At 38.4% G+C, this 14837-nt stretch overlaps 1 protein-coding gene across 3 annotated transcripts in view; it reads left to right on the forward strand.

Moving 5' to 3' along the window:
• Positions 1-10844, forward strand: part of LOC128885299 (potassium voltage-gated channel subfamily H member 8) — a 46709-nt gene extending 35865 nt beyond the window's left edge. For all 3 annotated transcript variants that reach the window (XM_054139283.1, XM_054139299.1, XM_054139290.1), the window contains 10 exons: positions 2061-2224; positions 4088-4301; positions 5495-5674; positions 5894-6093; positions 6494-6743; positions 6835-7103; positions 8499-8647; positions 8710-8878; positions 9203-9575; positions 9826-10844. In XM_054139283.1, coding sequence (XP_053995258.1) covers positions 2061-2224; positions 4088-4301; positions 5495-5674; positions 5894-6093; positions 6494-6743; positions 6835-7103; positions 8499-8647; positions 8710-8878; positions 9203-9575; positions 9826-10028 — 2171 coding nt within the window. In that variant the 3' untranslated portion in view covers positions 10029-10844. The remainder of the gene's footprint in view (positions 1-2060; positions 2225-4087; positions 4302-5494; positions 5675-5893; positions 6094-6493; positions 6744-6834; positions 7104-8498; positions 8648-8709; positions 8879-9202; positions 9576-9825) is intronic.
• Positions 10845-14837: the final 3993 nt, after the last annotated feature.

Genomic DNA, 14837 nt, shown 5'->3' on the forward strand with positions numbered 1-14837 from the left:
AACCTCTCGTTGACATCGAGCAACTGCCACTCGAATCGGTTCACCCTAAACGCGGACACAGCGATATCTCCATGTTTTCTGTTTGTCTGGGAACGAGTGCTTTTCGATATCAACGGAAATAAACAGCAATTGAAATCGATAAGCAACGATAGGCGCAACTGACGTTCGTCAGTTGCTTTCGAAGGATGCGTTATTTCTCTATTACTTCCCTTCGTCGAAAGCCATAAATAATCGCTGATATACTTGATGACAATAGTATAAAGCTTTTAGATACCTTTTCAGATAAATATGAAAATCTCACATTGTTAACACCCTGTAGAATTTGAAATTACGTTATTCCTGAGAGCTGCAAGCTTCCATAGTCGTAATACCTGTTAAAGACTGACGGGCTGCTTGGAAAGACATTGTTAACGACTAATTGTATAGCAAGTAGCAACGGAAATTATTTCATTCATTTATATAATATATGGCGAGAATAAATGTAACCCAACCCCGATCGTATTAATTCTATCTCACCTTTCACCGCAAATTAAACTCCTGGAATTACTCTTAGCAAGCGATGAATTCACTTTGAAAACACTTGGTTGGATAACTTATTGCGTTGAATATCGAGTACCGACCTTCCGCGGATGAAACTCTTCGCAGGTGTTTGACGAGCTTGTGTTTCTTCGAGTAGAACCGATAATTGATTCGTGAATCGAATGGAGGAATCGTTTAACGCATAGATGACGGATCGAGGGTAGCTAAGACTGGGTCGTTTATGACCCGAACGAAAAATTCTATCTTGTTGTAAACGATTACTGTTTGTGACCGGCTTTGTACACACTTTTACGAATCCATTCGTTCATAGAAATAGACAAATTCCCGTTTTCCTTTTTAGGAAACTTTATAATTAGTAGAACAACTTACGAATGAAATAAAGAAACACGTTTCGCGTATCTAACCAAGCACAATTTAAAAAAAAAAAAAAGTCATAATTGAATTGTAGACAGATTTTCTTAACGTATCATTAAATCAGAAATACTAAGGCAATGTTGATGATTCGGTGTTAATTATTAATAATACGGATATAGGTATACGAATAAATATAAAAATATATGGATTCGAGCTAATTTTAATTACAAGAGATACTGCTACGTCCTTTTCGTTTGAACTGAAGTGTCCAACAGTGAAATATGTGATCGTAGAGCTCGGTTCACGAGGACCCGGTCTTCGCCGTGCTAGGGTTAAAGATCCCTTGGTATCCTGCGTTGCTAAATTCGTTTCATCTCGTCTGACGGTATCCGAGCACTCGTAACCGCAACTTCGTCCGAAACTAACTAGTCCTAGTTGTCCAGTGCGTAAGTGAGCGTGACGAGGACGAATTTAGAGACAGAAATCCGGTTCGCAAACCGGATTAAATGCAATTCGTCGCACCAGAACGAAGTTCCTTAACGCGATGCATTTCCGAGTCGCGAAACTCGAAAGGACTAATAACTAGAAGAGCAGGTTGCCTCTTTGACCGAGAGACTCCCGAGTGTCTGCCCTGTCCTGACGTTTCCACCAGTGATAAATATCAAATTTCTCTTGAACATTTTCCATCCCGTAAGTACTCGTACCTTTTACGTCTGTCGAAGACATTTTTCTAAATTAATCGATGGTTCGATGTTCTCAAATAAATTTTTTATCATAAATATATACATGTGAAGCTCAGGGTTCGCCAGTACCAGTATCAGTATTTATTTTAAGCGTTTCAACTGTACAGTCATAGTTATTACACCGATGCTTTTCTCTTAATTATAAGATTATCGCAGTATTACGAGTCGCTCTCAGTCGATATCGCTCTCAGTCTTCTTGTTTTCGTTGCTCCGTAGTTTTAATACTGTATACAGTATCTCATACATTCACTGGGCCCCCTACAGCTCCTGATGGCTGGTTTTGCTCGTCACTGATTTTAACTTGCTCGTCTCCCTCTCGACCTGTGAACAGTGGATCTAGTTGATGAAAAGATACAAAATTTAGGTTACTGGTATCGACTAATTTCGGTTTTGTAAGCACTTCGTGTTTCTGCTTTCCCACAGATATAGTTCTGAACTTCAGAACGACGTACGTGAGCAAGAAGGGCGAAGTCGTCAGCAACAGCAAATGCATCGCCGTGAACTACGTAAAGGGCTGGTTCGTCGTTGATCTGATCGCGGCTCTGCCGTTTGATTTTCTTTACGCATCCGACGTTTACAGCGGCGAGGTGAGTGTTCGTCGATCGCCGCGGGGTTTCCCGAACTGGGGTACGCGGACGCGTCTGTTCGGCTTCGCGAACTGTGACGAAACAAAGAAGCGTGGCGTATAATGGAATAAAATCGATCCCTCTCGTAGCATTTTATTTCTATTAGGAACACGTGTTAAACGTTTCGCTGCCGTCGACGGGGAAAAAAACCGTGATAAATGGGAATGGAAATTAAAAAGCTCGAAAGTTTGGAACGACTGAAATGTTCTTATTCGTTATTCATCGCTTTTTACGCTGGTTCGGTTAAAGGGAATACAAAAATAGCAAGTTTCGTTTGACTTTTCGCTCGTAACGAGAATGTTTAAACTGCAAGCAATGTAACGTCGATTTTTTAATTATATTCGATAGAGAGAATTCATGTATTATTGAATAGCGATCGAATCTCCCAGGAAGACGCAAGTGAGTACGATGATTCCTGTTCATTGGTTTTCCTTAACAACGTAGAAGAAGAATAAACTAAAGTATACGTAATTGTTTAAAGTGAATTGAAATTTCTGAAACACGACACTTCGAAAATGATAACGTAACCCTTTACAATCGGAGCCGTTTCGTTAGAAAATGTGCAAACCGTGTATATCTCGATACATGTACCATATTTTTATTTGAGTTTTCGCGATATCTGAATAGAAACCTTCAAGGAATCATACACTTTTACAGATTTTACGTTTCGATGAGTTTATCCTGTGTAATCACTAATTAAGTTTGCCTAGACTTAAGATGTCCCCTCAGAAGAGACGTCCGAGCGCAAAGGGTTAATTATACTTTCGAGTAGTATCGCGAATAGGACTTTCTAATAATCGAAGATATCTCGATACGATCGCGATACGTAAGACAGATACGTGCACGGAATATTGTCTGTACGTATGTACGTATCGTATGTACGATATCAAGAGACGGGTTGTGAATAGAGTTCGTTTACCAAAAATCGATATATTATTACGTTGAACGTCGTATCCAATTCTTTGCGTCGTGTTTTCAACGGTACGCTGATACATTTCGACGGACCATCACGATTGGTACACAATCATCCAATCGTCCTAAGTTCGTGGCACGCGGGAATTCGTAATTACGTCACTCCCAATGAAATCAGCTATTTCCCAATGCGAACATTCAACGTAGAAATCCTTATTGCATACGTCTCCTCAGATCGTTGCCAATATTACATCTCTTGGACCAATCGACACAGTGTAAATAGCAGCGTATTTGCAGCCATTGACCGCTGTTCGATCCGTTGGTCGACGCTAACGTAATTCTACGTGATTCTTGAATCTATAGCTGGTCGCTTTTAATTCGATCTTGAGTCGTTCTGAAAAATGAAAAATTCCTTATGAATCTATTAGGCATAATTAATGAATGCGTTGCAATAAATAGGAGAATCACGCGTTCGACTTCAATTTTACACTTTTACACTTTACACTTTACACTTTTGCACTGTACACTTTTGCACCTTACACTTTACACTTTTTATATCTAAAGATCTTATTACAAATTCGCAGCCATTAGCTCTCGCTATTATTCGTGACGTTATTATTATTCGCTATTGTTCGTCAATCAAAGTTTCTTCGATGAAGTAGATAAAGAATTTTACTTAGTGGAAAGAGCAAAATTATACAAAATTTCTTCCACTTCCATTCGTATTCTAATCTTGGAACTGTACAGCCAGCTATAGATTCACGCGAGTCGAAGGTGTCAGTAAGGTTTTTCCGCGCGTCAAAATCGCCTGCTGCAGTAGAGTTAACGTCTGGTAGAAAAGCGTGATTGACACCGCATTCGACGAAGTTCGATCGCCTTTCATGCGTTATTAATAGCATGTTTTTACCACAGGAATCGGGACACAGTAACATACATTTAGTAAAGTTAACAAGGTTACTAAGGCTGGCGCGATTACTTCAAAAGATGGATAGATACGCGCAATATAGCGGTGTGATATTGACAATGTTAATGCTGAGCTTTATCACGTTGGCGCATTGGATGGCCTGCGTTTGGTTCGTAATCGCTGAAAAGGAAAGACTAAAAAACGACAGCGACTGGGACCTAGGTAAGTGGATAACTTTTTTTTTTAAAATAAATATCCATTTCCCAAAATTGTTATAGACGAACCTAACGCGATGTATACGAGCGCAGAAAGAGTTGTTTGTCATTTACATACACGGGTGAAGAAAGTAACGTAAACTAAAACATGTTCTTCGTCTTCTAAACGTTGTATTTTATTATTTATATTTTATATATTCATGCATTTGTACGCGTCCATTTATACGATTGTATCTTTACCCTTGTCGTAAATGTATAAATATATCTACAGTTTAATTATATGAACACGCGTTCGCACAACTAAGGTTACGCTCGATCACGATAATAGAGGCTCAACTACGAGTTGGTATATCCGAGGCTGAGCATTAATTTGTACGTATAAACGCGGTTCCACTGTAATGACATCTGACTGAAAAGCTCAAAGACGGAATACAACGTGGATTATATCTAAGCACGTACGTGAACGTAAGCTGTTCCGCAGGCTCCACAGCCTCTATAGAGATTGAATCTGTTATCCATCTTTAAAAGTGCACGTTCGTGCACCCTGCTCCGATGCGATTGAAAAGATTTTATCAACGTTGGCACACTTGTGACCGACAATTGCATTCCTATACACTTCGAAACGAATTATTAAATAAAAGTCGAGGATATCCGTGGCTTCGTGGAACGTGGTCTAAGTAAGTTATTTTTAAAGAAAGCAACAAGTACGGGAACGAATGTCTCAAATGGTAATTTTTCGATAATGGAATGACGCACCGAAATAAAATAAAATATTCAATTTTCTCCTTCACCATTACTCGTTTAAACTCATCTTTGGCGCTGAAAATATATATAATAAGTTCATGACTCTTTGAAACTTATTTAAATAAAAACCGTTAAAATATCTGACAAGTAAATTAAACGAAATTGTCTCACTTTCAAAATTAACGGCTAATATACGTAGAAATTATTTCCTTCCGTATTCAGGAGCATATAAGACTGTCAAAAATAGATCTATTCTGATAATAATTATATATAAAGGTGCCCCAAATATCGCCTTTTGGGATACATGTACACGTCGTTTGTTTAAACAATTCGGACCCGTTCCAACGCCACCTGTCGAATACCGACAAGAATTTTCCGAACCACCTGACGCATTCCCTCCAAGAACGACGATCGACACGCGACTCGAACAAATTTTCAAGGTGTTAATTGTTTCAGGTTGGATTCACACGCTGGCGGATAGATTAAAGATTTCCGTGCAAAATGTAACGCACGCGGAAAGTTACATCACAGCATTGTATTTCACTTGTAGCAGCTTAACGTCAGTAGGATTTGGCAACGTTTCGGCCAACACGTTCTCCGAAAAGCTATTCTCCATTTGCGCGATGCTTATTGGCGGTTAGTAATCATCATCGATCAATATAGTACACGTTAATCCGGATTATCTATTAATTATACGATAATCAATCCGTATGTAGCTATATGCTTGTTTTGTTCGCTAAGAAATTTGCGTATACGTGTACTAGAAGCGAACGATGTTTAATTAGTGCGGAATAAAGTTGACGTAAATTTACAGTAGGGAATATTTCCACACTGTACATATCGTGTATGCTACAGCTCTGATGCATGCTGTGGTGTTCGGTAACGTGACGGCGATTATTCAAAGACTTTACTCTAGAAAATCGCTGTATCAAACAAAATTAAGGGATCTCAAGGATTTTTTCGTATTGCATCAGATCCCCGACGAACTGAAACAGCGAATGCAGGACTACTTTCAGACAATGTGGTCCCTGAATCACGGTATCGACATACACGAGGTAAACACCGCTATACGCGTATCGATATTAACGCATTGCTAACCGGTCGGGGGAGATTTTCATCTTTGCTTCGCGACCGCATCGCGGGTCTCGCAAACACCCGCGATAACCGTGCTTAGACTATCTGTAATCGAAGGTAGTAGCAGCAGGTACTAAATAAGAGTTAATTTTCGAAAGACGCGAGCATTTAAAATCACTTGGAGTGCGAGAGAAAGAGATTGGACGTGTCGTTACACGTATTACAATATTTGGATTCGTTAAAAGAAGAAATATAAGTCAGTGTACCCACAAGTATTTCTACGGTTGGCAAAGCGTTAATGCCAAGCGTCCTGGCAACGCGGTTTCCATTACGCGAAATTACCGTGCGACAGTACGAAATAAAACGTATTAATCATTTTAGACCCTCGAGCAATTCCCCGAGGAACTCAGGGGAGACGTATCGATGCATTTACATCGGGAGATTTTGAGTTTACCGATATTCGAGGCTGCTTCTCAGGGCTGCCTGAAACTGCTCTCGCTACGCATTAGAAATAATTTCTGCGCACCTGGGGAATATCTCATTCACAAAGGCGACGCGCTATCGTACATCTATTACTTATGTAACGGTTCCATGGAAGTTGTGCAGAACGACATGGTCGTTGCTATCTTAGGTACGACGCCGTCCATCGACTGGCATTAATTCTGTCGATAATGGCGAACGGTCTTGCTCAAATCGCTAATTTCGTTCGCCTTTGCGTAAAGGGAAAGGTGATCTCGTCGGCTCGGACATAAAGGTGCACCTGCAACACAACAGTAACGGTGGTGGAACGCATGGAGGTGGTACAGGTGCCACGGACGTTATAGTGAAATCCAGCAGCGACGTTAAAGCGTTAACTTATTGCGATTTGAAGTGCATACACATGCAAGGTCTGGTCGAAGTTCTTCGGCTCTACCCTGAGTATCAACACGAATTCGCGAACGATATACAACATGATCTCACGTACAATATACGGGAGGGGTACGAGGCTGAGGTAAGGTTCGATTAGGGCTGGGAATGCTCTAGTTTCTTGGTATTCGAATATTTGAAGTATCTGGTTACTCGAATATGATTTACATAATTGATTACATAATTGATTGAATGTACTTCGAAAGAATTTGTACGTAATAGAAGTGGTGGATGCTTAACTTTATTTAATATTTAAGACGAAGTGAAATAAAATGAATAGAACTTGGTATAGAGAATACGAAATAAAAAAGAAACAATATTGTTCAACTTTCCCTTTTTTTTTTTTTTTTTTTTTAAACGAAAACACTCTTTTCAATGTGTATGTTACATTTTATTAACGATTACTATTTAATATTTTTATTTTACCGAGGGAGAGGTAACGTGTAAATTGCGAATATTTACGTAATGTTTATTCGTGTAAGATATGCAAAAGCATGTACCATTTGTGTACGTGTGTACGACAAATAATATATAAAATGTACGGATAAGTAGCGTATACATGGACCCATGAATGATAACGATAACGATGACATCTGCATATTTTACATATATCGTCCATATTTGCATGCACTTTGCATGGAAATGCATACATTTTGAATATTTGCATCTGTTTCGCGTACAAATGCATATACCCTACGTATTTGTATATTTGCATATAGGACGTGGATTTGAATAAACATCCGCAATTTGTTTATTAAGTTTACATATTCCAGCAGTAAGCAGCTATTTCTCAACTGTAGAATTACATTCTCTATTAAAAAATTATTTTATCCTCGTTCAAGATGTATTCAATTGGGTGATTCTGATCGTCGAATCCTCAATAGACAAATTCAGAAAACGATATTCGCATAGTAATTAAAAAAATGATGTTCGAATAGTGATATTCGTTTAATAATTTTCGAAAAATGAAATTATAAAAATAATATTCGAATAATCATGTTCGAAAAATGATACCCGATTAATGATATCGGATTATTGATATTCAAATAATAAATTTCGAATAACGATATTCAAATAGTAATATTCGTTTAGTAATTTTCAAAAAATGAGATTATAAAAATAATATTCGAATAATCATGTTCGAATGATGATACTCGATTAGTGATATCGGATTATTAATATTCGAATAATAACTTTCGAATAACGATATTCAAATAGTAATATTCGTACAGTATATTCGAACTACGATATTCAAAAAATTATATTCGAAGAGTATATTCGAACAATGATATTCTCAAATGATATTCGAACAGTATATCCAAACGATAATATTCAAACAATGGTATTTGAAAAATGGTATTTGTATTTAAATACCCAAATATTCGAGTATTAAATTATTCGAAAAGTCCCAGCTCTACTCTTGGCGTTGTTTCAATCAAATAAACAGAGGGTACAAGGAGAGATTGTTGCAACTTTTCAGCAAGAGTCTGACATGAACGGGCCGTCGTTGACGCTACCGTCGATCAGCGAAGACGACGAAAATGTGCCCGACGAAGGGGAAACTTCCCCTCTATCGCCACCGAATAAATCGCCCTTGCATACGTCGAGTCCGCGACACGCTAAGTTTAGGTATGTTGACTGGCTTCTTAACTTATTTACGGTATACAAGTGTGCATTACACCTTACGACAGGGAAGAGTATCGAGAAGGCAGAAGAGCCGCAAGAGGAGTCCTGGTGAGAGGTAGAGCGGCTCAGGTGATGGCGCAAGAGTCTGTCGAAGAACATATCCGAGGATCGGTGGAAAGACTTGACACTCAATTCTCAACACTACATCACGACGTCGCTACGCTCAGTTGCGAGGTACGTACTACGAGGAGCTATAAAGATTGTCTCTGAGGGATATTTACGACGTGACTGGAGTCCATCTTTCTGCGGAACGACACTCTCGATGTCCTTTTTTTATTTTTAATAGCGACGGCGTTTAAGTGAACATTCCAAAACCTGAACCAGCAAAATCGAATTCGTTCAAGTGTCCACGTGTTGTTAAAAAGCAATATCCTAAATCCCCTTTAAAATTAATCAATCATTATTTCTCGTATAATTAAACACTACAGCCTGAGAAAATTGCATCGAATTCATCTAGCCTTGCCGAGCTCTGAAGCGTTCTCTGTTTGATAAAAATAGGTCAGAAACGCGATTCAAGCCCTACAAATACTGGCATGTTCGCCGCAAAGTAATCCGAATTTGCCAATGCCTGTGAATCGCGGCAGCGGGGTTTTGGCAAGGAGCTCGTCTCATCCCCCCGACGCAATATGCTGGAATCCTCCTGCAAGGGTGTGCGATGCGGCAACGCAAACAGATTGGCCCGTGGACGTGTTCGATGCCTGGGTTCGGGCGAATCCTCACAGAGTTCTCAGGATTCTCGAGCTCGATCCAGATACTCTTTTGAGGCAACCGCGATCGCCGACGCCGTCTCCGTCTTCGCCTCCACCGCCCCCGTACGAACCTCTATCGCCTGTTGCAGGCACGCCACCCCAATCGCCATCCCCATCGCAAGGTAATCGTCGCAGGTATTAGGATGAACCAATCCTTTTCTCTGATTTCTATCTCTTCTTTCTATCTTCCTTTTTATCCTTTTCTTTTCAACCAATGATTGAACTAAGAACAACAACAGAACAAAACTTTTGGTTCACCCTGATGTTACTCGAAATTATTATTTACATAGGAATCTTACCCATCTCTGGTGAGAAATTTGCGTGTTTCCAATCGCGGATCGCGTACGCGACATTTACGAGTCATCGTTTCAGGAAAGGACAGTTTCGTTTACGGAAATCGCGGGGAGCGACACATTCCTCGTTTATACAGGCCAGCACATTCTACCTGGGATCCTGAGAATAAACACCGGTACAGCGCCGGCGATGCCGAGAACGCGTCTTTGTATCAAGCGTTCGGTAACCTGCGTCAACTACCAGAATCGAGATCACTGAAATTCGATCCATTCGATAATTGAGCGTCTACGGAGACATATCAGAAATCCACGAAAACAGAATGCTCGTGCAATTCAACGTGGACATTTCTACATGCTGGAGGAAGAACAGTCTAGTCGCTATACTTTAAGATTGAATGGAATATTATAACGATATTTTCGTCGGGCTGATTTTTCAAACATTTTTGATCAAGTCGTTCCAAATAACGTACGAAATATTTTACGTTTCTAATACCGAGTACTGACGAGAATAATAAAATTCTAAAGCTGGTACCATAAGCTTGGTAGATGTATACAATAAAACGACTTTCATAATTTTGTCATAACCAGGCATAGAGTTTGAAGCGACGTGAATTCGTGAAAAAGAGGTATTAACGAATACAAAGGTAACGAAATCTTCTATGAAAAAATGTGTAACGTACCTTTTCCATACAGTCAATAATTTACAAGCAACGCTGATTGCGAAGTTGCTTGACTTACGCGTTGGTTTACGAAAGATGTTAATGTACATTCCAATTATTTACCCTTTTCATTGGTTTGCTTTCATTTCAACGTTTTAAACGTTAGCCCTGAGTATACAATTTTTAAACTACGTAATAATCAATAATCCCGTAATCTCTTCCAAGTATGATTCGTTCGAAACTTGTTCTAATTATTATGGATCGTTGATTTCGTTTCACCAGGATTAACGAACATTGGAAAATAATGGAAAAGCCTACAAAAAGCAAAATGTTGGTGCTGAACAAAGTGTATTCATTTACATACTGCAACGTATCGATTATATGCAAAAGAACATATCATAAATATTTTATAAAAAAATTTTTCAGTAAACCTAATTTCAAGATACTGTAGTGTCCGCGCCTCCCATACCCAACAATAAGGAGTCAAATAAGAACACGAAACGTAGGGTACGGGATTGGTCTTGTAAGTAAAGCGGTCGACTGTGGATCCGAGGATCGTGGCTTCGAATCCCCGTGCCTTATTTTTCGTTTAGACTCCTACAATACCGACGAGGAACAAATGTTTCATTTCATAAGAATATTTTACACGTTATTTACGACGACTTGTAAAAATCGAAAAATCGGTTCGATAGGACTATTTTTATAATCGAATACAAAGTGACTGGACTACAACGAGAAACCGCATTCTCATACCATGAGTTTGTAAAGTCTGTACATTTTTTACATACGCGAAACAGAGACACTCGTATTCCCATTCGATGCGACTGTTACAAATGACGATGATCGAAATTATCCCCTTCCGTTAATCTCATCGCGATAGTCGCAGGAATTGCTCGGGCGACAATTAGCGTGGATGAACTATTTCGACGATACAGTGGAACCTCTTTTATGTAAACTAGTTGGGGGTAAAAAGTGTTCAGATAAGAGAATTTTTACGTAATAGAGCAATAAGTGGTTGGCACTCAATTTTACTCGATACCAAAGGCGAAACGAAATAAAACAAATACAGTTTGTTTGTAGATAATTCTGTAGATAAAATAGAAACTAGAAAAGAAACGACACCGTTCGATCCGTAGTTCGATTTCCAAGTTTTCGAGCTTCGGAAGTAATCGTGGGTATTCAACCACCAATAACAAACCACCGAAACAGAACATTGAACGTTGTTTTCTGTCACTAATGTTTTTTCGAGTTGTCGAAGTCGTTCTTCATTGGCTCTAATTAGTTTCTAATAGCACATTTTCGGTTTCGTCTTAGATCGACGATGGTAGACTTTGCAACACCATATTTTTGCGCTAGATTTGTTGCACTGTCCCCACGTTCGACTTTCCTTAATTGTCGATACTAACGCGTTTCTAGTTTGGTGGTGTACCGTTACACATACTCTACCAATTTAATAGCGAATAGTTCTGAATAGATTTATATAGAAGGAAATATGTAAATACTTGTATGTTTATGTACATACAGTATTGTAATAGGAAATATACAGTTCATACATAATAGAGTGTTCACATAACGAAGGTTCTACTGTATTCCATCGTATCGAGAAACATTTATAGAATCTATCTAATTTTCCGAAAGAGAAGAACGTTAACGAAGTCTCACTCTTTTCTTTTGCTGCGAGGAGTGTGTTTAATTAAATGGTCCGTTGTTACAGAGGTTACCTCGCACAAAATTTGATTAAATTTCTCTGAAATAATTACAGACAATTATCAAAGTAAAAAGGTAATTTTGATTTCGATTGAAAGGTAAATTCCACCGATTGATTCACTGCTTCATTCGCACCCTCTTTGGATAAATCATATCAAAATTATTATATAAAAGGTGTAAATAATAAATGGTTCAAATGAAACGAGACGAAATCAGGAAGTCGAATAGCGACGGCATCGTCTCCGTTAATTTCAAACGTTTGATGCCCCTATTTATCCGGTCCGAAAGCCTTCGAAAAGAGCACGTGTACAATCATAAATCCGAATAAAACGATAAACGCGATGCTGTTCGTGCGCTAGTCGTAATTAATCTCATTCTATCAGAACGTTTTTACACAACCCATATTTTTCCATCGACTCTTCAAACGCGAGCATTTGGAATTCGGATTGAGATGTAAATATTGGATAAATATTTCTCTTTGAAAGAATTTTCGCTTTTACCATTCCATGTATGTGCGTGTTGCTGTGATTGATTAAATTTAATTAAGAGAAACTGTTTCGTTCGAGTCATCGCCACGTGTTTCCTCCAAACCTGTGTTTATCATTCGCGATGACTTCGCTGACGAAATAAATCAGCGAGACCCGTTCGCGAGCAATTATCGGGTATCGGGAAACGTTCGACGTTCCATAGCGTGATCTTTTCCGAAACGTGAAGACCACGAATAATACCACAGGAAAGAAACCTTCAACTTTAGCGTAGCAATAATGTGCACAACAAATTTCCATGTATCCGCCGACGTCCGAATTAGATTAATAGTTACTGTAAAGTAGTCGTTAATTCGACAATTTATTAGGGTGAATTAAAAGTTTCGGTGAATTAAAATCCTCTCATTTTGCTTCCTTCTTCTGTGGTCTCCTCTAACGAATGTTTAAACTAACTAAAGGTATTTAAATCGAATTCTATGTATCTCATGTATGATTACTCGAATAGTCTCTAATTCGAAAACAGAACAAAATTTGTAATTCGAGTCACTCCGTTATAAACTCGTTGAAACACTGGTTGGAAAAAAAAAAAGAAAACGTAAAAGAAAGAGACATCGCGGAATAAACTTTTGGTTCACCCTGATATTGTCTGATTCAGAGCCGTTAATTTCCAAAATAGGTAAAACATGACACATCATAGTTAGAGATCGATCGACCGATGTCGAGATGAATGTACCATAAAATATATCGCGCGAGTGCATGTCCAATTGTAAGTAACTCTTGAACGAAGTTAATGTAAATAGTATACATACATATACATACATATATCGCTATGGGAAATATGTGATAAGGCACGGCTTTGGCCATGCACGACAATTATATTCGTTCATTTTTCATCGTCATTTGTGAAGATCTTTCGGTAACGAAGGTTGCTCGTGAGATTATAGTATTTAATAGTTGCATCTCGACGAATGTAGAAGGATGAAATTGAATTATAACTTTCGAGGATACACCTATCCCTCGAATTCCACGGAATATCCTGTAAATTCTAGTAACGGCTTTTTATATAAAATACTGTGTAAAACGAACAAAAAAAAAAAGACCGCATATGATTCACGCTGTTATTTCATTGCATTCGTTTATTTTCAAAGTAAAGCGAAAGTAAAGTACAAATGAAAAACAAAAACGATCAGTACGTTCTTGAGGTAATGAATCTATAAAACTATACTTTATAATTTGAATGTTGTTTTCTAACAATATACTTCTTTTTTGGTGTTGAATTAAAAAATCGTGGAAAAGCGGAATCGCGTACGAAAAGTATCGCGTTAATCAGAGGGTTAGGTGTATCGAAAAGAATATCGTTCGGTATGAATGACTCTCTGAGAGATTATTCTATCGGACGAACGTTATTATTCAAACGGTGACCAATAATCATAAAACATTGCGTGTCCCGCGTTTAATAAAGTAGAAATCAGTATAGACGACGAGGGATAAGGTATCTATAGTTATTACAACATCGTGATTTCACAAATGTCAATGAAAGCCGCTGTTTTATAAATATTTCATATATTTTGTTATACTGTTTCTATGCTCCACACCTTATCATTCAAGCTAAACGTATCGTAATGTTGTCTAACCTATTTCACGTACACTACTACTTTTTACACTGTTCGAGCGACTATAAAGGAAAACATTCGTCATTTTAATATCTACGGAAAAAAAATGTCAGCGAGCACAAAATACGATTATATTATCTCTTAACGCGCGCTCGAGTGCGCCCGGAAGTAGACGAATTCTCAAACAATGTTCAAAACGTGTACAATTACCATTCGACATTTCGATCTCGAAATAAAGCGAAAGGACGAAAGATTTGTTATTCGTGTTAATTATGATAACGTGTAAATCATCGATGCGTGTGTATAGATTTATGTACATACACGTACAGCGAGTAATTTTAATATACGAACGTCGTACAGTGTTTACTTCGCGGCTTTGTATTCTTCTATTCGCAGCTTTAAAAACGTCTCTGTCTCTTTGGAGTACGTATTTCAAAATTCTGTTAACAAACAAGCAATTTGGCCATTGGATTCCCTTGGCGGTTATGATCATGACAACACAATTCTTTATGAACTTCTCTCTCTCTCTTCCCCACTTCCTCCCCTTTACAAAACTGCCAGAGTAGTATTCGGTTTTCGTGTAATTGAGAGCTGAGTTTTCCAATAAAAAAATTATTTACGCGAAAA

Source organism: Hylaeus anthracinus, unplaced genomic scaffold, assembly GCF_026225885.1.
Source record: "Hylaeus anthracinus isolate JK02 unplaced genomic scaffold, UHH_iyHylAnth1.0_haploid 0, whole genome shotgun sequence".
In the NCBI taxonomy this organism is placed as follows: Eukaryota; Metazoa; Arthropoda; class Insecta; order Hymenoptera; family Colletidae; genus Hylaeus; species Hylaeus anthracinus.